The 22,729-nt window shown below is 47.0% G+C and overlaps 1 protein-coding gene across 1 annotated transcript; it reads left to right on the top strand.

Moving 5' to 3' along the window:
- Nucleotides 1-20,882: 20,882 nt before the first annotated feature.
- FOXG1 (forkhead box G1) lies at nucleotides 20,883-22,238 on the top strand (the record flags this gene model as incomplete). Its single annotated transcript, XM_079536962.1, has 1 exon — nucleotides 20,883-22,238. The coding sequence occupies one exon, from the start codon at nucleotides 20,883-20,885 to the stop codon at nucleotides 22,236-22,238; it is 1,356 nt and encodes a 451-aa protein (XP_079393088.1).
- Nucleotides 22,239-22,729: the final 491 nt, after the last annotated feature.

Here is a 22,729-nt window from a genome sequence, read left to right on the forward strand (position 1 = left end):
TCAGACATCAGCTTGAGCTTTATCTCAGGAAAAAGGCCTTTCCACTTGGACTAGGCACTATGTAGAAAGCCCTGGCTATGCCTATACCTCCCAACCACCTTAATACAGCAGCCTAGGGCACCTGAAAAGGTTTCACCTGCTCCATATATCAACTCTCAAGACCAAAAAGCCCTGCTGCAGATTGTTTTTGCCTATCAGGGTCACCTGTGCAACACAGAAAGAAGGCTGTGCTTGATAAAACCTATCAGCTCTGCTTACTTCCTCAAATGCCAGAGGCCAAATTTCAATCAAAAATATCTGTGAATTTTGGAGCATTTCCAAATATGATTTATGAAAGTTTTGTCCCTGTTAAAGGCAGAAACAGAAATCCAAGGGACACTAATGAAGACAGTACCTTCTGTGCAACTAGTTATGTGACATTGTGCCAAGCTACCTACATATAAACAGGAACATGTAAACAGGAGCACATAAACAGGAAGGGGAGCAGCTGTTTATGAGGGTGGATAGTGATAAGACAAGGAATGGTCTTAAACTGAGACAGGAGTTAGGTTAGATATTAGGAGGAAGTTCTTCACACAGAGGATGGTGACACACTGGAAGAGGTTGTCCAAGGAGGTTGTGAATGCCCCATCCCTGGAGGCATTCAGGGCAAGGCTGGATGCGACTCCAGGCAACCTGGTCTAGTGGTTGGTGACCCTGAACATAGCAGGGGGCTTGAAATCAGATGATCATTGTCATCCTTTTCAAACCAGGCCATTCTGTGATTCTATGTGATTCTATGATTCTATGATAATTCTGGCCAAAAATTACTTACGTATCTTACCTGTTTGCTTTAGTCTATTTTCCAATGAAATCCCTCACAGTACAAGTACATTTTTACTTTGAAAAGTCAGTTAAGACTAAACACCTCTTGTACCCTTTTTGAGCTAAATTAAATCTGATTCTAAAGTCTTGTTCTTTATATTATGAGCTGATACTTTTTTCATTTCATGTATCCTGCATACATCTCTGAATTAAGCAAACTTAGATGTGTGGATTTTTTTAATATATTGAATGTTTAGAAACTTGAATCTTTGTTTTTGTTGTGTTTGCTCATATAACCTGCAACTGAACTTGCATCCTTCCAAATAATTCACTTTCAGTTATACCAAAATACAATCTCTAATTATAATTCTACATTAAGGGAGATTTCTGTACATATACAGTTGTGTGGGTGTGCGCATGGACTTTGTCCTTGACAAAAGATTCCTGAGGTAGTTGAGCTCTTGCAGATTTCCCTTGGAGATAATCACCACTTCAGGACATAATAGTCACCAGCTAGAATACAACCTACTTTAAAAAGAGATTTTGAAAGAACATGCAGTCTGTTGTCTTAATAGCAAAACACTCAGTGGCTATAAAATGCAAACACTAACCTGGCTGCTTATTTGCCCCTACAGACACAGTTAATCGGCTATCTATTTCCAAAAGAGAAAACTAATCTCATAATGAGATTCAGACAATGAATCATCAAAATTAAAACTGTGCATTACTAATAAGATCATCTTAAGTATCTCACTCCAAAGCTACATTAGTTTGGTACTTATCTTTCATAGATATATTTGATAATTCAGCCAGAGTTTTCTTGGATTTCTCAGATAATAAAATCTGTATTGCTGTTTTTCAAATGACATTGCTGCCTAGCCATTATATTCTAGCCATTAGAAGTGTTTTAAACATTCAGTTTAAATTTGCCTGTATTTTATTTTTTTCTTATGAATATGCACCCTAAAAATGCTGCCTTAAAAGGATCATCCACCTACATATGTGAAAACTGCTGCCATATTGCTATTACTGCTTGTTTAATCAAACTAGATGTATTCAGCTTCAAAATTATTCCCAGTTGATTTTTACCATTGATGAAAGCATATTATTTTTTTTCTAGAGCTGGCTTAAAAATCTTGAAAGTTTTGTACAAAATTTTCTTTTGTAAAATTGCCACTTGTTTCCCTATGAAAAACACTTATCCAGGTTAGTAGTGACTGAAGTTCATTATCATATAATGGCAGCTGGTATTATTACAGATTTCTTTCCCCTGTGGCATATGTTTTCAATACTGCTATTTATGATACAGCTTGAATGCGCTAACAGATAGTCAAAATCACGCAGCAAGCATGCAAAGTTCTGAGCCAGACGCAAATTTAAAATAAAGAAAGCATTTCAGTGTCAGTGCCATGATTCAAATGTTCTTTTCTCAGCCAGGATGGACTCATAGCTAGCATATTTTGTTATCGTGTCTTTAAAAGATGTGTTTTTCTCTCATTCCAGCCCTATCAAAAATGTTTTTAGTTCAATTTTTAAAGTACATATATGAATTAGGAATATGAGTTCCATAAAATTTATTCTGCAAGACGATTTCTTTGGGATATTTACATACATTCGAAAATTAGCCCTTATAGATAATGCATTGATCCTTATCTGATTCATAGGATCATAGAATGACTTGGGTTGGAAGGGACTCTAAATACTATCCAGTTCCAGTCCCCTGCCATAGGCTGGTTTGCAACCCAGTACATCAAGTTTACAGGGCTCCATCCAACCTGGCCCTGAACACCTCCAGGGATGGGGCATCCACACTTTCTCTAGGCAAATTGTTCCAACATCTCACCAGCCCCTAAGTAAACAATTTCTTCCTAATACCTAACTTAAATCTCCCCTCTTTTAGTTTAAAGCAATTCCCCCTTGTCCTATCACTTACCAGACTGTGTAAAAAGTCAGTCGCTCTCTTGTTTATCAGCTCCACCCAAGTAGTCCCCCGAAGGCTGCAATGAGGTTGACCCAGAAGCTCCCGGAGCCTTCTCTTCTCCAAGCTGAATAAGCTCAGTTCCCTCAGCTTTATTCTTTATCTGTCTGTTTCTCACTCATCATGATTTCCAAAACTGTTGGTCAATTTCAACCAAAGATTAGAAGGGGATCAAAACCTTAAAAAGAACTCACAGCTTTCATCAAATACAGTGGCTGGTTGGACAACACAGACTCAGATTGATATCTCACTTGGAATAGAACATCAGTCATAGCTCAATAGTTGTTTTCATTTTTGTTTTTAACATTGAACTCTTTCTTGACGTCCATTCTTCTGGCACATCAAAGCAAATGTATCTCTGAACTACTGAGAATATACAGTGTCTTCTGCCTAGCTGATATCTGCAGAAGTGAAAGATAGCTGAGCAGACTGGGAAAGGAAGTCTAATGGAGTTGGCATAAAGCTCAAGCTCAGCATAAATGGATGAATTTGCCACGATGTGGCACAGGAAAGACTGTAATAAGATCAAATATAAATCCTCAAGAAGTCATTTCATTAGCTCTGTTGGTCACTAAACAGTTTGCATTATTATTTCTATTAAGACAACAGAAGCCAAAATACAAACTCCTTGTTTTGAATACCAGTAGGAACATAAACTAAACTCACTATCTGAAATAAAATGTGTTCTCATTTTAGACTGTATAGACTGAAATCAGCCAGCTAAGGCATCATAGTACAGAATTTTGCAGAGGAGTCTGAAGGGGATACAGAGTTATCTGATACTGCAGTCAGTGTGATAACATCTGAGGAGATACAGCACCTCATAGCACTTAGCGCAAGGCATGCACACAGAGAAAACAAATATTTTCCAGTACTCATGTGATTTTATTTTCACTCATCTTCTTTTATATCTCCTTGTACACATATATAAGAGTAATTCTAATGGCTGAAGAGGAAAAACTCATTCACAGCAAATGGGAAAAAAACGTTACCTTTAAATCATTTCCCTGTTACAGATAATCTGCCAAATTTAGTTTTTTAGTGACATAAGGATAAGATGACTGTGTGATGGACCCCATAGTGGTCCCAGTAGTATTCTGTCAACTTGCTGTCAATTTTCACTCCTTCTCATGCCACCACTATCAAGCTCATAAAACCAGATGCTATGTTATTGATGCAGTGAGATCAAGTTACACTGATATTGCAGAGGTAGGTTTTTGAGTAATGAGCAAATATTGGGCTACTGGACCCTGGAACTGGTATGGTACTATATTTTTTCTCTCTGTTTTGAGTTCAGCAGTAAATCAGTAGAAGCCTATAACAGCATGAGCTTATTCCTAACCCAAACAGTTGGGGAAATCAACTACAGACAGCTATCTTACTTTATCCACTCTTTCAACATGCACTGTGAATGGAAAAAGAATGTCCTTCCCTCAGACCTGGAGGCCCAGGCAGCCCTTTCTCCCCTCAGTCATGGGATAACAGTGAGGGCAACATAACTGGGCTGGGGCACACAACCACCTTCTAACCTGCTAGAAAAAAGACATTTTATTCATTTTGTGTCATTTCACTGTTACATGGAAAGAGAAAAAATGGCAGACTATTTCAGCTAGTATTGAAAAATCACCGCTGTAAGACTTTATTCAAAGTCCCTCCTTTAAAAACTTCCTAGGAATACAAATGTTCCACACACAACAGAAAATAGCTATAGCTTGGTCATAACGGGAAATGCAGCAGAGAACTGTTTGCAAGAAAGCAAAAGATCTCTTTTTTTCCTCCCTTCATGACCCACTCCTTTTGTGCTCTGGAGGTTCTTAATGAAAAATGTGCACTCAAAAGATACATATGAGCTTTTTACAATCTAGCATGAGCGAAGAAGCAGCTATTCATAGAGGCAAATGCCCAGCAGCTTATTTGAAATGCTGTTCCTGCTGATAGTACAGCAATACTCAGAACAGGGAGTTTGTGTTTTGTACAAAGCATTTTTATAGTTACTATGTGATACAGTAAGAAGAGGTACAAAGAAAGGCAATGAGAGGAAGGCAAGGACAGAACTGATGTGGCTTCATCAGAATAGCTAATTACAAAAGTTTTCAGTACTGTATATGTGCAGAGTTCCCTATTAAATGCTTGAAATAAACCACCTGCGCCCCTGGTCATGCTAACAGCAGTGCAGTCCAAGCAGAATGGCATGGGTACCCAATGCCAATGCTGTCACTGTGATACTCCTTTGATGACCACAGCTGCTGTTTCTCCTGCTCCTTCTCACCTTGTTCCAGTACTGTAAGGGGAATCAAATCACCCAAAATCATATTCAAGACTGGGTCCACAGCAAAGCAATTAGATCCCAGCAGTAGCCTTCTTGACTCCAGAAAACTCAAAGTTAGGTGGCTGCTTTACTGCTCTCAGGATCAACACAATTCTCATATTCAGGTTTAAAGATGCCACAAAATCTTTTCAGGGAACACTTATCTATTTTTTTTTAATACTTTTCAAAGAATCATAGAATCAAAGAATCTTAAGTTAGAAGGAACCCATAAGGATCATCAAGTCCAACTCACAAGAGAAACATAATTAAGAAAGCATAATTGGACTTTACTTAGTTTTTTTTTAAAGTAGATTTCAAGGAAAAGCAAGCTGAAGCGTTTTTCCAAGTCCTCCAGAGCAACAGAGACAGAGGAGTCCACACCATGACATTCCCATCTTTCTTTGGTGCCCATACACCTCTGAAAATGGGGCAATTAAAATGTTCCCCTTCATGCTGAAAGAAGCATTTGTAATACACAGTGGAAAGCATTCCACTGAAGTGAATTTGCTTCTTTTCTGTGTGTTAAGAAAGGGTCACAGTGCTCTTGTCATCAGGTACCTTGGATTGTCTTAGCAGCTACCAGGAGCCTTTGCTGTAGTCAGTTCACATGGTTTTGCCTCCGGTAAATCATGCAATATGCAAACAATATGTCAACTAAATAATGCTCTGTGAAATAATTTTTTCAAAATAAATTTAAGTTCTTTTTTTTTTTTTTTTTTTTTTTTTTTTTTTGTCTGTGTATGCACTAAGAGTCCTATATGCTGCTTCCATTAATGTAGCTACTTATGCCATGAAATACTACTGAAATCAATGGGACTATTTATGGACTCATTTGCTATTCAAAGGGCTTGATTCTCTGATTATTTATTCTGTTTTTTTCACTAGTGTTACTCTGCTTACTTGAACAGTTACTTCTATTTTAGCTGACGCAAAGAGACTACAGTGAAAGGTGACAGAGTCTGGCACTAAATTGCTTTGTATATAGTTGCTTTGAAAATAAGAAAAATATGTATTTGGAGAAATGCAGATTACAGTTTAACAAAAAAGCCCAATCTGGATTTTGCAAGTTCAGAGGGATATTCCAAACAAAAATTAATACTTAAAGGCAGCATTATTTTTGAAGCTTAAGTACCACTCCATGCTTGACAAATAGCAAATTCTGTCTAGAATTAAATCTTGCCTCACTGATGTCGTTAAGAGACCTTAAAGAGAGATCAGGTTTCATCCTGGGGAAGCAGGTTTACAAAAGCATTTGTTAACAAAGTTATTCTTTTCATAATGTGGAAGCACCCAATCCATGGGTATACTTCAATGATCCAAGCCTATAATCTACTCCCAGACATGAGCCGCAGGTTAAATGGATAATTTTGAAATCAGCAGCCTCCTATTTTACTGTGGTTCCCTGCCCAAAAAACAGGCATCCCAACTACCTGTTAGGTACAAAGTGGATCTCTGCACAGAGTGATACTGCACAAGCTACTCTCTCAACATTTCCAAGGCAGACAGGGAGCCGGAGGTGATATAACAGTCCCTGTACAAAATGTGCAAGAAACAAAAAGGGCTTCTAGGAAGCACCAGCCCCATTGTGCCTGCTTTGTTTGGGCTCTGTGTAAGTGTGTGCACGCTTTCAGATTTATGCACACGCGAAGATCGACTGTCCCAGGCACACATGGTGGGTGGCATGCTGTGGCAGGAAGAATGGGCTCTGCAGTCATAATTGGTGAGCTTCTGATGAGCTGACTGAGCACAGTACACATCATGTAGCACTTTTCACATTGCCAAGTTAACAGCTATCACCAGAGGTAGAATTTAAGCTGCTGGAATAAACAAAGTCAAGGGGAAGTGTCTTGCTGAAATGTCACCTCCCACAGAGCTTGTGGAAAGCCATTACTATTGTAAAGATGCATATATGGGATTTCAAAATGTATATTATGCCTCAAATGGTACACTTCAAGAATGCAAAACATACAGGAAGGGCAGACAATTATATTTCCGAGAGTTTAAACAAGATTGCCACTTTTTATGTGTTGGAAACTTCCCAGTAGCTTTCAGATGGTTTATTATTATAAAAAGTAATCTGTCTACCTCAACTAAAATAGTTCACTTGAGGGAAAAAAAAAAAAAAAAAAAAAAAAAAAAAAGAGAGAGTGAAAGAGAAAGAAAAGAAGTAATTTGTCGTTATAAACTTTATGGAGGTTTAACTTGTCTGCCTTTGTCTAGAAGATAGGGCTGTAATCTCAGGCAGCTAACAGGAGAATTAGCTGACTTACAAATGGGAAGATTTTTGTGTAAGTGCCAAGCAGTGTTTTTGGAGTTTCTCCTTACACCCCATGCCAAATGAGCCCCAGAAGTGTCTCTAAAGAACAAGCCTCTGCCTTCTTTGTCCCGTACGGGACCATCTTTCTTGAGAGAGGCTCCTGCCAACCCAGTTTAATGAGCTTGGGAAAAGTGAAGGGCAGAGCCAGGGACCCAGCAGTCTGTGCAGCACCAATGTGGGGGTACCCAGTGCTCAAGTGCTTGGCATCAGGCTTGAAATCCCTGACAAACACAAAAGAAATGTACTTTTTAAAATTCCCCTCTCCTCTGCCCTTCCCTGACCCCATCAACAAGGAAAGGAGTTGACATCCAGCAGATGGGTGGAGGGAGATAGGGGAGCCAAGGGTCCAGGAGCAGTGGCAGAGCCTATGAGAGCCCCTCTAGGATTCCTACCCAAATGTTGTTCCCTATCCCCAAACAGAAAACTAAGTAGTGTGTTATGAAGGTCCAGATAGGCAAATCACTGTTTTGCTCCTTGCCTATCTGATGGGCTGGGAGCAACCTGCTTGGGCCCTCTTGTTGGCTTGAGTTAATGTCAGGTGGGAAAAACGCGCCCAGGAAAATTAAACAGGAGAAGGATAGCTTTTTTGCTAAAAATGTATTTTTGTTACTTTAATTTATTTGTGCTTATTTTTCCCACGGTGATTCTCCAGTTGTAAGGAAATAGACCAAGTGTGAAATAAATGCTTCGACAAAGCAAATAACAGTTATTACTTCCACCCGTCCATAAATACGCTATAAAAATAATAATCGATCACATTACTTTTCATTTCCCTGCTTCCATTTCCTGAAGGACACCGCACACCAAAAGCCGCTGGTGGCACTGGGGAAGGGCCGTGTGCTGGAGGGGGGAAGGGAAAGTGGGGAGGGCCGGGACACGCTCGGAGCTCCACGGAGGCATGGATGGCAGCGCCCCACAGCCGCCAGACCGCGGTGTGCCAAAGTGCTGCTTTCAGGCACCGCCAGGAGGTGTAAAGCGGAGCAGCCCGTGCAGGGCCGCAGGGGCGGAGCGGGGCCGTCGGGTGTGCCCTTACCCGGGCCCAGCAGGCATATAGAGCTCCGAACAGGAGGGAGGAGGAGGCCCTGGCTTCTTGCTAAAGGAATCTCTGTGCTTCCCCCGACCAGAGCAAGGTCCCTGTGTCGCCGCGCACATCTCGGTCTTGTCGGCACTGGGGCCATGCGCCTCACAACAGCCCCGAGAGCTGCGAAGCAGGAGCACGTTTGATAGGGTTTGATAGATTCAAATGCAGCTGCTTCGGCTTTGTCTTCAGTGCAGTCACAGTTATTTCCCCGAGCTCAGCAGACAGCCGGAGTGAAACATGACAATTAGTATTGTAAATAACAAAAGGAGGGTTTCGCTGGGGTGCTGGTTTGTGCTTTGTATTCCTTCCCCTCCCTGTTTGATTTCACTCGCAATCCAAATAAACTTCCTCAGCGAATGTCTCAAACAAGAGAATGTGAGCGAGAGGGGACGAGGCGAGCTCATAATTGCAGATTCCCTTCGGAGATAGAACTGAGGAGCTGTCGGCGTTGTGGAGAAGTGCAGGTCAGCCCTGTTCCGTTCGAGGAACAGCTGCTGTCACTGTGGCGCTGCTGAGAGCTCCGCACAGGGCAGCGAGCAGAGCTGGGGAAGGTCGGGGCCGCGGTCGCTTCGCGGAGCGGTCGGGACGGAGCCGTTCGGCCCCGTCTAACGTCGGCAGCCTCCAAGACGTGTGTGTGCAAGGGGACAAATGATGTGGTCAGCTGCAGGGGCTAGAAAGGATCTTCTGGGGAAATAAAAGAGCGTTAAGCAAAGATATGAAAGAGCACTAAGACAGCGCGTTTCCATCGTTTGTTGTTGGGTTCAAGTGTCCTGTGATCAGAGGCGTGCATCGCTTCGCAACCAGCATCCTCATGAACGGGGCGAAATGGTTCACTTCAGGCCCCAACACCCTCTCCCCTCTTCCGCTCAGGGAGGCACTCCTACAGGCCGGGCCTCTCCTGCTTTTGCCGTGTGAGAAATAAGTTCTTCCATGTGAACACCAGCCCCCTCCATTGTCTGAGGCGAAAAAAAAAACTCGTTGCTTAACAGAGGGGTTAAAATACATTTGTGAAAAATCTACAGCTCTTCAGAACCGTCCCCTCCCGCAGAAAGCGGAGGCACTCCCCATTGTCAGGTCGGACTCTCCCGCTGCCCCTGCGCTATGCGGTGTCCTGACGCCGGGCTGGGCCGGGCCTCATCTGGGCGCAAACACCCACAGTTCCTCGCAGGGAGTGTGACGGTCAGGCTGAGCCGAGGGCACTATTTTCCTTAGGCCTCTTTCAGCGCATGCACTTAAAGCCCTCTCTGCAGCTCCAATGCAGCTCCTATGCAAGAGGCCGGGCCGCCGGCATCAACTTTCCTCGGGCGGGCAGGAGAAGGTAGCAGGGCGAGCCCCTCGGGCACGAGAACAGCCCCTGGTGCACGCAGAGCCTCGTCCCCACTCCTGAGCCTGGCTGCCGGGCTCGGGCTGCACTGTCGGCCAGAGGCCGCTAGATGTCGCCGGCGCCGTTCGCATCGCTCTCCGTTCCTCCAGCGGGAGGGCGGCTGCTCTTCTGGCCCGGCCCGACCCAACCCGAGGGAAACACGGGGACCCCTTCAGCGGGGTGCGAAGCAGCAGCCCCGGGGGTCCAAGGGACAATGAGACTTTCTGAGATCCCTGCCCGGCCCAACCACCTGGTTGGTGACGGTGGGACGAGGGTCGGTGTTAGTTACGACGAAAAAATCAAAGGAGGTATCGAGCTGGGAGTGTGGTACCGTGCACCCGCGAGAATTTGTGGAGCTGGGCTGCAGCCGGCTACAGGCGGCACCCGGGACAGGGTGGCTGCCGTGCAGCGAGGGAGCCCCCGTCTCCCTCGCCGGCGGCTTCAGGACCGCCCGCGATGGAGGCGACGCGCGAAATCCGCGGCTGGTCCCTGGGAAAGGCTCCAGAGATGAACATTTCTGTTGTGTGAAGTGCCCGCATTAACAGCCCGAACACGTAGGGGGAAGGCTGACATCTGCGGTTTGGTGCGAGGCACCCTAGAAACGGCAGAGCCCGGCCCGAGGGGAGGGACAGCGGGGCCCCCCTGCTCTGCGGGAGCGGCAAGCCGAGGGGGTGGGAGGGAGATGAGGAGTTCTCCTGGCATTAAGCGAGGTTTAAAAGTGGGGATGTAGCACAGATTCTCGATTTGGGACATTCGCTGTCACTGCCCCGAAGCGAGAAGATAGAAGGAGACCTCGGGTGTAAACTTGAGTCTGATCCCAGTAGGAGCATGAATAACAATAATAAAGTTTCCCGGCTTTTGTTTTCAAACTAACACGTTACATCGAGGGTGCACGGTTGGTAGTTTTTCTCAGCAATTATGTAACTAACCGCTGCTTTTGGTGCTGCGCTGCACAGATTAATGCACACCTGAAATTCTCTGAGCCCGTCCGGATTTGTGGCCCGGGTTAAGGAGGGAGAAAGCAGAGTGCTGCGGGAACCGCGGGCGGGGGACGGACGCTCGGGGCCGACACCAACAGGGCGCTGAGACGGCATGGAGCGGGGAGAAAGTGGGATCCGGCTCCGAATAGAGACACATACCCAAAGGGGCACCTTTACCTCCTAGTGGGAGGTAAAGAGTAAATAAAGGAATAAAGAAATAGAAGAAATATTCGTTCGGAATTGAAAAAAATCCGTGAGAAAAAGAGAAAATAAATGCGGAGAGATGAGTCTGGAAAGTTTCCTCTATTTTCTTTATTTTCTCTTATTTTCTATGGCTTGTTTGGGGTGCTGGATTCGCACCACGGAGGATATATGCTGTCTCCACGGGTCTACAGTTATCTGACCGAAATATTAAGGGCCAATCTTTCTACTTCGATGAGGTTCCGTCAAATGCTCAGAAATGAACAGCACAGCTGAGCTGCACCTTTAGGGACTACGCAATGGGGCAAAGGATGTTTTACACGAATAGAGGAGAGCATGCCTAGGGTGTTTATAGGCGTTATCCAAAGGGAAATAAGTGAAAGTAAAGATAAAGAAATGTCATGTCTTATTCTACGACGCAATTGTTGTACAAAATGACTTCAATCAAGTGATTTTGTTTTTGAGTTTCCTTTGCAGGCGTCTTCCACACTTCGTTTGAAGGGATAGAGCGTCTGGGCTGATCGCTGGGACGATCATGTCACTCCCGAGAGAAAAGAGCTGCTTTAGGGAGAGAAAAAGTGATTCTTCGTGGAGTTCAGTGTATTTCTGCAATGCCGCATCTCAAAGAAAAGGCCTCGTAACAGATTCTTACATTGTGTCAAACTATAACAAACTGAATCGCGAAAAGCAATTACAAAGCAAATATTGTGATCGGTGCGGTGGGTAACATCAGAGCCGGATTTAGAGAGGAATATTAACTCTGATTTTTTTTTTCTTAACCAACAGTGTGTAGATTTGTGCTCAGTCTGAAGCCCTTTTCCTGTAGATGGCGTTCTCTGGGTACGAGCGATCGGCGGCAATGCAGCCGCGCTCGGGAGACTTCATTAATCCGCAGATAACAAAATAATTAATAATCTTTCTTTAGTTATATGTATATTGAAAGTGGAAAAAAAAATCTACATTGATTTATCGTAAGCAAAAGCGTGTTTCTGCCTCACATGAACGCAAATAAAAACTGTTTGAATAAATAAGTTGTTTCTGAGCATTTTGTTGTCAAAGTGTTAAATGTCCCCGTCATTTTAATTCCAACACTAACGTGATTACAGCCAATTATATATTCACCAGTGTTCTTTATTTTAGAGTAATTGTACTTGTCACTAATAAAACAGAGACATAATGGATCGCTACTATTCTGAATTTTAAAGCAATTGTCTGTAATTTGATTGAATTATATGTCGTCTTCTCTACTTTTTTATTTCTGTATTTCGAAATCCTATTTTCCTGAAAATTACAGCTCTGTTCCTGTTTTGTTGTTCCTGAAGTAACGAAACCTCCTGTAACATTTATAAATAGAGCCCCGTCCCTTTGGAAACGTGGAAAATCATAATTTCAGCCCCAACGCGCTAAAGGCTTTGCACGTAAATCCGGGTGTCCGGGGAAGCACGGGGCTCAGCTCTGGGCGCGGCGGGACGCCCTCCGCGGGGAAGAGGAGCCCCAGCAGAGGGAACAACACCGCACCGCGCACAACGGGGTTCGCTCTCTTTATCGTAGTGGTTCGTCGCGCTCCATCTGGCTCAGGCACCAAAGCACGTCAAGACGAGTTCAGTTCCTAATGTTTACATGGGAGAACAGGTAAGGACACAGATAAAAAATAAATTTTACTCCAATTGCATTCCTCCAAGCAATTGGACTGATTATCCATATCCTGTTCGTGTATTTCTTTAGGTGATGGTCATAGGTAAAGAGTCTGAGAGTTCCTTGAGTATCCCTAGTCAGAGACAATAGAGATATCAAATGACATCGGCACTGCACAAGCAGGAAATATTGCGCTGTGTTATTACGGTGCTCTTTGGGTTGTTTTGTTGAGGATGAGCTCTCAGAGGGCTGTTTTTTTGTTGCCGTTTCTCAAAGCCGAAAACATGCCTTTAATTTAGCAATTGTACCAACCATCAACGCAATAAGATATGATCTGCGTTGTCGCCAAACACAAATCAAAAAATGATACAAAGGCTTTCACAAGTTAATTTCAGATGACAAAACACGTGCCCACCACAACAGAGAAAGTTAAACTATCATTTGCGAACTGTGCGGTTGCGTGAAGAGGTATCTGCTAGGTACGCTAAGCACAGGCAAACACGGTCTGTCTGCAGTTCTTTGCACTGAAGGCAGGGAGAAGCTGAGGCATGGGATGCAGGCGGCTCTCGTAAGGGGCTCTTGCTGAAGCTCAGCGAGACATGAGCAGGACCCTCAGGGAGAAAATGTTTTCTTGTAGATTCGGTACTTAATACAACTGCAAAACTAGTTTGTAGCCGCCTTGGGAGGGAAAACAAACCCAGTCTGTTCCTAAATGGGTATGGTCTGTCCAGTCCAACGTGGACGAGGGCTATGAGCCTTTTATCTACACTTTTGTTACTGACGTTTTGCAACGAGCTGGCAAATAAAGTGCAATGCCGTCCTCTCACTTGTGCAAAATATTTATTTGTTGGAGTTTTCCAAGCTACGGCACGATTTCATTGTTCAGGTGGAGTTTATAGATCATTTCTAATAAACATTGTTTTCTGAAACTCCATGGGGAAACAGAGCCTCAGTGCGTACGTGTGTGCGTGTGCGTGTGCGTGTGTCTGTGCAAGCCTATGGAGAGCCCCATCTGAAAGATGGAGAGGAGCAAACACACAAAGGAGACGGTGCATCCCGGAAGAAGTGCTTCTTTCAACATTTTTTCTCTCCGTAATGTCACCGCTCAGAAGTCGGTGTGCAGCCGCTTCTTGGTCAGATTACTGCTGAGGCAAAACCACCACCCCAGGCTGTAGCGAGGCACGGTCCGCTCACGGTGGGAGGGACGCGGACGAGATTTAACTTGTTGCCAGTCGGTTTTGTGTGTTTGTTTGTTTGTGCTGCTGGTTTAAAAGCGAAACAAACTCCAGAAAAAAAAAAAAAAAGTGGGGGGTGGAGGGTGGGCTGGGGAGAGAAGGAGGAGGAAAACAAGCTCTGTCTAAAAGACATATCATATGAAAATAATGTATGAACACACCCACAGTTATCAAGGGTACGCTATCAGTCCTTCCCAAGAAACTTCTTTATGAGTGGTAGCAGTTATAATCACCCAACAAGCCCCTTACCATCTCTCTCCCCTCCCTCTGCGAAAGAAAGAAAAAAGAAATCATGGAGACCACCCTGCCAATATAAAATGCCCAGAACATCCCACAGCGAAAGCCGTCCCCTGCGACCGGGGCACTGCGGGAGCAGCGACGTTCGCCCCTCGCCCGTTCCGACTGCGGGTCCCGCACCGAGCGCAGCTCCGCACCCGCGCACAACTCCGCGCCGCGCACCGCCTTGTCCCGCATGAGCCCCGGGCACGGAGAAAGTGAAAAGTGGTTTTACTCCGGGGCTCGTCAGGCGCCTTGCCTGCGCGAGTGTAAAGTTGTGTGTGGCTTTTGTGCTACCTCCAGCATTTTGCTGTGGTTACACGGGGGATTCAGGAGGGGTATGAAGGGGAGAGGGGAGGACGTCGTGCTTTTGTAGGCCCTAAAAATGGGACCCGCGGCTCATCGCGTCGAGCTCGGATCCCGCTAAGCCGAGGGCTGAGATGGATGCACGGAGCGGGGAGGCCAGGTAGGGTGGGTGGGTATGTGCTCGCTGGCTGCTCCGAGCGCCTCGGGAATAATGCCCGGGGAGGGACGGGTCTGATTCTGCGCTGGAGGAGGGGGGCAGGGTTGGGGAGAAGAGGGGGAGGGCGGGAGGAAATAATCTTTTTTACCTTTACCGAAAAACTGCAGTCCCAGATACGTGTATCGTTTACTCGATATCACATTTATAAGAGGCTAAGGGGCTTTAGAGGGGCACTACGGAAATACTCTGGAAGTCAAAGAGCAGCTCCAAGTCTATCAAAACCCTGCTCATTTTTCCCGATTCTTGAATTCAACCACATAACTCCGAGAAAATAAATAAATAAATAAATAAAATAAAATGCACCGCATTGCTCAAGAATATTTTACCAGCAAACAGAAGAAAATAAAATGATGTATTGAAACCTCGAGAACCATATACGACTTCTAAGTGGCCCACTGCCCCCTATATTTTATTATCATCATAGCTCTGTGAGTAATTCTTCAGGGATATTTTAATTTCCATTCTGACCCTTAATGGCTTTTGTTTGTTTGTTTCGCAAGGATTCGCATTGCACAGACTGAGGTGACACTCAAACACACCGCTGTGTAACAGAAGGGAGACACCTCGGGTTTTGCAAAAAAGCACCTTCGAGCCTTCGGGTTGGCAGCGAGTGGCAGAAAGTTCTGTTTTGAAAAATTCTGGCAGTGGCAAAAGAACAGACAAATTCTAACGAAAGCTCGACGTCTACAGATAGGCTTTCCATGGATGGGATTCTAAAGGTATAGGAATAAATAAATAAATAAAACCTTTCTCGTGTAACAAAGGCGAAGAAATTCATCCCTTCCCACCCCGCTGCAGCCGCAGGAGGAAAGGCGCACTGCGATGCTCCTGGGGTCCCCTTCTGTCACTGTTCTGTCCCGGCGCTTACGGCACCACCGAAGGTTTCTGTCCCTTACAGCAATAGCTTCCCATTTCTTCGTTGTTCCAAGCCCTGCCCGTGCAAGACGCCTCTTGAAGTTCAGCGTGAGGGGGACTCTTTACACCGAGTGCCGAGCGTCACTGTGTGAACACTACCTCTCCTCCAGCAGTACCCCGCTGGCTGGTCTTTATGGTACAGTGCCGCTTCTCAAAAGATCATCGGATGGGGAAATTTAGCTCTTCTTGAAACATTTCAGCAACTGAGCAATTAGTTCTGAATGGGGTGGGGGAGGGAAGACGAGGGAGCTTAAAAGAGGGGGGAGAAGAGGAACTACAACACAACGAGCCCGAAAACAACAGGGGTGGGGATGCATAGGAGGGGGGCTTAAAATGTTTGTATTTAAAGGGTGCTGGCAAGGTCTTCTGCACAATATGTGCCGCTCTCCTTAAAGGGGCACTGAGTGCCAATAACCATTAGTCATCCGGCAGGGACTTTTCGTTATAGATCTATCTTTAGGGGGAGTTCCCCGAAGTCTCCGCAAAGAACGGAGCTGCGGATTTCAAACACAGTCCACTTCGATTCGCGCAGTGCCTGCATACCTGCTTCAATAGAATGGAGCGATACTCACCCGAGTGCGCGGACAGCCCAGAGGTCCCTGCAGCACCCGTGTCCTCAGTGGAATACCATCTTGTATCCGCGGCAGTTCCCAGCCTACACTCGATGATAACGTTTATGCTATCTCAAATACAAGGATCTCCCATAGACATTTTTTTCCAGGGTTTTAAAGCAAATTTCTCGGTGCCATAATGTTATGATGGAAGGATGCTGAAATGACAGGCCTCGTAGACGCTTGTCTTAATCATCGGCTTCTTAATTTAGTTTTAGTGCTGTGGTTTTGTGTGTGTGCGCGTGTGTGTCTGCGCGTGTGTGCGCGCAAGAGAAGGCTCTGACAACCTGCAGCTTCCTAATGACTGACGAGGCAGGGCTGCTGCCGCAAAGTAACACTTCCCTGGTGTGAAGACCTCTCACTGGGAAGTTTAGTTCACTACTGTTCTCGCAATGCTAATCGTATAACCTGTAACCAAAACCCAGGCAAGAAGGATACAGCATGCTAAATAGAGTACCTTCTAATCACTAAACGTTAGCACCACGACCAGCTGTTAGGGATTAACTGAAAGTCGGTTAGAGACAGACACCTAAACTTAAATATACAAACGAGGATGTAAGGGTGGACCGCTGAATACTTCTTCCTCTCTCTCTTTGCCTCCATTCATTCCTCCACCTCCAGCCCATTCACCCCTCTTCAATCTGTATGACCACCTCTCGCCTTTGTTAGCGCTGCGTTCCGACCCCATTCGCCCTGCCCGAGCAGCGGGATATCGCTGTCTGCTGAGCTGCTCTTACCTTAATTGCCCAGGTAACCTGGAATAAATAAGACAAGCTTAGAATCCGGGGGATAGAGTTATAAATGCGCACATCCAGGCATTTACTGTACCCAACGTGATATTAGAGGCTGTTAATCTAAGGTGTCCCGATTCGTTTCGTGGACACATGATGCCATCGAAGCGTGGTTATTAAATACTCTTTCTTCATGGCTGAAAAAACCCTCATTCATTCCTTAAGCTGTCAGGACATTTTAGCAGCTTAACCCCTTGGAAGAGCCTGGGAGTGCAGAGCCGCTGTATTCGTGTGAAGGGGGACTGGAGGCTGGAGCCGCGGGGGGTGGGGGTGGGGGTCACAGCATATCTGCATCCATCGAGCTGACAGTGGTACACTTTTCCTTCGGCCTTTAATTTTTTAAAAACACTCAGGGAAGAATCTACGGTGAAACATTATCAGTAAGGATTGTATCCAGAATCTGTATTCAAACAGCACGGCAACCCTTTGGACGGCATTTGAGCCGGGGGTCCTCACCCTCACCCCGGAGCGGGACTCTCTCGGCCCCATAGCGCCACGGGTCCCTGAGGGTGGGGAGCAGAGAGCTGCCCCTCCTCGCACTGGCGGTGCCCTGCCAGGCTGGGGCCGTGCATTCCCTTCTCTGATCAAGCTGTTTCGCCAGTCACTCCACCAAAATTTTCATGCTAGAAAGTGCTAAATTTCTGGACCCTCTCACAGGAATTCGAGTGCAGATGGAGCTGAGAGGGTCAAACCAGTCATTTATTCAGGGCCACCATATACAAAGCTACCGCTGAAGTGGCCGGGAGCTGAGGCCAGGTCAGAGCTAACAGAAGAACTGGTGTTAGAGCAGAACTTCGTCTGTCCAAAGCCCGCTTTTATACATAGAGAATTTTCAGAAGATTATTATTTTTTTTTTTTTAAGGAAAAAGAAAAATCAGATTCGAAAGTCCAGTAGAAATAATTAAATAACTAAATAATTGACGTGCTTTTCCTACATATCCTTTTCTGTCCTATGAACAGTGAATTAATCTCACGGACTTGGAACAATACGCACTACATATTGAACACAACATTACCTTTTTTGGTAGAACTGTATATCCATGGCGCTAAAAAAAATACATCATTAAATCCTAAATTTCTGCACAGTACTTTATTCTGCTGCCATGATATATGACTGAATATTAAGCCCAGATCATCAAACGCTGTAAAAACACATTGCTGTCCGTATGGGACCTTTGCTCAGAAATGCAAAAGGACGAAGGTTTTCTTTCTTTCTCTGCTACATTCTCATCCCTGACTGCAGAGCTAAGCAGACTCAGCTTTGACCTAAGGAACACCTCAGAGCATTAAAATTTCAGCAGGCGATGTCAGTGTTACATTAAACGAGAGCTCCTCCGGTTTGCTGCAGAGCTGGGATTTGAATAAAACGCTCAATGTTAACAAACAATACACACGTTTGGCACTTGGTGTATTAAATGGATCAAAGGGATTTGATAAGGCACAATACCCCGTTTGTACAGACCTGATTGAGTTAATATAATATCAGCAAATTTTACTGCGAAATGAATCCGTTTCTTTTCTTTGTGTTTAAAACCAGCACAGATTAGAAATTTTAATGATCTGAAAATGTTTGGTATACAAAATCATGCTTATTTCAGTATTAGCAAAAACACAAGAAATTTTTCAACACAAACACCCAGCTGTGTCTATTTTAAAAGCAGTTCAATGACAGCTTGCACTTATGAGCATGCAATCAGCTAATTTCGCTTTTTTTTTTTTTCTTCTGTGTTAATCAACACTTTCCTTCCTGCATATCAGAGTACAAATAGTATAGTTACTCCACAGCAGTAAATGTTTACGTAACCTGTCCTTTCTCAAGAATCCGGTTACACCGAATCATTACATGCTAGACCGAGTAGGAAAACGCACAGGGCCCAGCCACCCCGATGGGATCTTGCTGTACCGCACTGACATACATTGGTTAATGCCCATCAGAACCATAACAATATGCATAGAGCTTACCTTTCCTCTTACCCCTAGCACTGCAGAGCTCAGTCACATCCTCCACACTGCGCTCTTCCTCAGGAGTTCCCATCTATTGGCTTCAGTGTTGTGCAATGAAATAAATACAAATTGTCATGATTTTTCTTTTTTAACAATGGCAATTCTAAAAAAAAATAAATAAATAAAAAACGAAGGCAGTTGATCCATTGACTTCTACTTCTTTTCGGTCAGTAGCAACCTGTTACGGAATTGGATAAATAAATACAATTGTGGTGAGGTCAAGCGAGGTTAATCCAACGCACATAGTTCGTGCCATGCCCAATTGCAATTGTTTATTGCCCATCCACAGCAATTGTTGTGGGGATTTACTCTCTCACAGCCGCGCTCTCGCACACACGCACATACACACAAACGCATACAGAAAATGCACAGAGCCGTGGTGGTTGCACTGGAATCTGCACTGGGTTTCCCGGGACACACTGCTGGGGCAGGGCTGCGGGTGTCATTTCAACGGAACCATTTCTCCAGAGGGACAAACATAAACTTTGGATAGTTGAAAGCAGCGACAGGCACCGGCTGTACGTTTTGTTGCACAGCGTTCATTTTAAACGTGACCAATACTCTATCACTCACACTTCCCCTTCTCCTTTCAGAACGAGGAAGCCGCAGGGCTCATCTCGCTTTGTTTCGGGGCCAATTCACATTTCTGCCCGTACTCACAGCGGTCGAGCAGCACCGAACCCGCTCCGTGAGCCCCTGAACCAACGTTACCGCCGGAATGGAGCCCCCGTTCCCTTTCCCACGGCCCACACTGAGTCCCTCCGGGGCCGACGGAGGCGCTGCGCCGGAGCCCGCGGGACTCGGGTGGTACGGGGACACTTAATTCGTTCGGCGGTGCTGCTGCTCCGCAGGCCTCGGCCGGAGGCCTCTACCCGCCCGGCGCTGCTGCCGCCGCCACATCAGGCCCGAGCCCTTCCACCGCCCTGGCTGCAGCTCCTGCCCCGCCGTCCCGACCCCTCCGGCTGAGTTTCGTTGCTCCCCGTTGGTTAAATAAATAACAACAGCGCGGCGGGGCCCGGGAACACACTGCCGACGGGCGCCGTCGGGATCCGCCAAGTAGTACCTCTGCTCCGGCACCGCGCGGATTGCGCGCCCCCCCCGGCTCCCGTCCTCCTGCCCCAGTGGCACGGAGGGACGGAGCAACTTTGCTCCACCAGAGGAGTTACCGAACGGAACCCCGGAGCCAAGCGCCGTTGGTTGGGCACGGGGAGATTAGTGCCGTTGCGCGGAGGGGCACGGCCGGTGATGCGCCCCGCATCGGTATCCCTGCGCGGCGGGAGCCGCGGCGGCGAGGGGGGCGGAGTCTCGGAGAGGTGTGGGCGTGGCTGCGCGCAGCCATTGGCAGGCGGGAGGCAGGACGCTCCGGCACGCCGCCGCCTCTGATTGGGCGCCCGGTGGGAAAGGTTAAACCAAAAAATTTTTTACAGCCACGGTGCGTGTCTGCAGCTCTGAAATTAATTGCGGCCGGGGCGCTCCGTATAGCCGGCTCCTCTCCGACCCGCGGCGCGTCCTCCCCCCTATACCGGTTTACCGGGGGAACCGGCACCATGAAGTAGCTTTTTTTTTTTTTTTTTTTTTTTTTTGTATGCGTGTGCGTGCGGTGTTGGTTTTTTTTTTGTTGTTGTTGTTTGGTTTTTAGAGGGCTCTTTTACTCCTTTTTCCTCCTCTTTTTTCCCCTTCGTTCCGGCTCTCTCCGCTCGGTGACCGCTGCCGCCGTCCCCCGCCCGTGCTACATGCCGTGCCAGCGCCTGACACTGCGCTCCCGCCGCGCCGCCGCCGCCGCCGGTGGTGCCGCCGCCCGCCCGGCCCCCACCCGCCCGGCCCCGGCCGCCGCCAGCCGCCCCCTCGGCGCAGCGTGTGATGTTGGACATGGGAGATAGGAAGGAAGTGAAAATGCTGCCCAAGTCCTCTTTCAGCATCAACAGCCTGGTGCCCGAAGCCGTGCAGAGCGACAACCACAGCGGCCACAGCCACCACAACAGCCACCATCCGCACCACCACCACCACCACCACCACCACCACCCGCCGCCGCCGCAACAGCCCCAGCGTGCTGCTGCGGCCGAAGACGAGGACGAGGAGAAGGCGCCGTTGCTGCTGCCGCCGCCCGCCGCCGGCGCCCTGGAGGCGGCCAAGGCCGAGGCGCTGGCGGGGAAGGGCGAGGCGGGCTCGGCGGCGGCGGAGCTGGAGGAGAAGGAGAAGGCGGCCGAGGAGAAGAAGGGGGCGGCCGACGGGGTCAAGGACGGGGAGGGCGGCAAGGAGGGAGAGAAGAAGAACGGCAAGTATGAAAAGCCACCGTTCAGCTACAACGCACTTATCATGATGGCTATCCGGCAGAGCCCCGAGAAGCGCCTGACGCTCAACGGCATCTACGAGTTCATCATGAAGAATTTCCCATACTACCGGGAGAACAAGCAGGGCTGGCAGAACTCCATCCGCCACAACCTCTCTCTCAATAAGTGCTTCGTCAAGGTGCCCCGCCACTACGACGATCCGGGCAAAGGGAACTACTGGATGCTGGACCCGTCCAGCGACGACGTCTTCATCGGAGGCACCACCGGCAAGCTGCGCCGGCGCTCCACCACTTCGCGGGCCAAGCTGGCCTTCAAGCGCGGCGCCCGCCTCACCTCCACCGGCCTCACCTTCATGGACCGGGCGGGGTCCCTCTACTGGCCCATGTCCCCCTTTCTGTCCCTGCACCACCCGCGGGCCAGCAGCACGCTGAGCTACAACGGGACTGCGTCCGCCTACCCCAGCCACCCCATGCCCTACAGTTCGGTGTTGACTCAGAACTCCTTGGGGAACAATCACTCCTTTTCCACGTCCAACGGGTTGAGCGTCGATAGACTCGTCAACGGGGAGATCCCCTATGCCACTCACCACCTCACGGCCGCCGCCCTGGCCGCCTCGGTGCCGTGTGGCTTGTCGGTCCCCTGCTCCGGCACCTACTCCCTAAACCCCTGCTCCGTGAACCTCCTGGCGGGACAGACGAGTTACTTTTTCCCCCACGTCCCTCACCCCTCAATGACTTCTCAGAGCAGCACTTCAATGACGGCCAGGGCCGCCTCTTCGTCCACATCGCCGCAGGCACCCTCCACCCTGCCGTGCGAGTCTCTAAGACCCTCTTTGCCGAGTTTCACGACGGGACTGTCCGGAGGACTCTCCGATTATTTCACACATCAAAATCAGGGGTCTTCTTCCAACCCTTTAATACATTAACGTCCATGGGATCAGACTGTAAGTGAACATTTTACACACGTTCGCGTTGTAAATGATGATTGAAAAGAGAAAAAAAGAAAAAAAAGGAAAAAAAAAAGAAAAACAAAAAAGCCCAGGTATTTTTTATTAAGTCCCCCATTTTCTGTACGTTTGTTCAGTCTCTAGGGTTGTTTATTATGCCACCAGGGTGAGAAGTGTCAGCGAGGTGCAATGTGGGGAGATTACATTGTAGACTATGGAGTTTGGAAGACAAATTTCTAGTAGAATGTGTATCTAATAGTGACTGCTTTCGCGATTCCTATTCTAACACAGAAAGTCCATCTCTAAAGCCGCCAGATTCTCCATGTTTGCAGTATTATAAGTTATCATGGATATGTCGGTGGGTGCAGACCTTGAAAAAAGCCACTAGATTTGTGAAAACTATAAAAAAGAAAGTGTAATTTGTATTTAAGCAGATTCATACTGAGAGATGCCCAAAAACTACGTTTTGG

Source organism: Tetrao urogallus (assembly GCF_951394365.1).
Source record: "Tetrao urogallus genome assembly, chromosome: 6".
In the NCBI taxonomy this organism is placed as follows: domain Eukaryota; kingdom Metazoa; phylum Chordata; class Aves; order Galliformes; family Phasianidae; genus Tetrao; species Tetrao urogallus.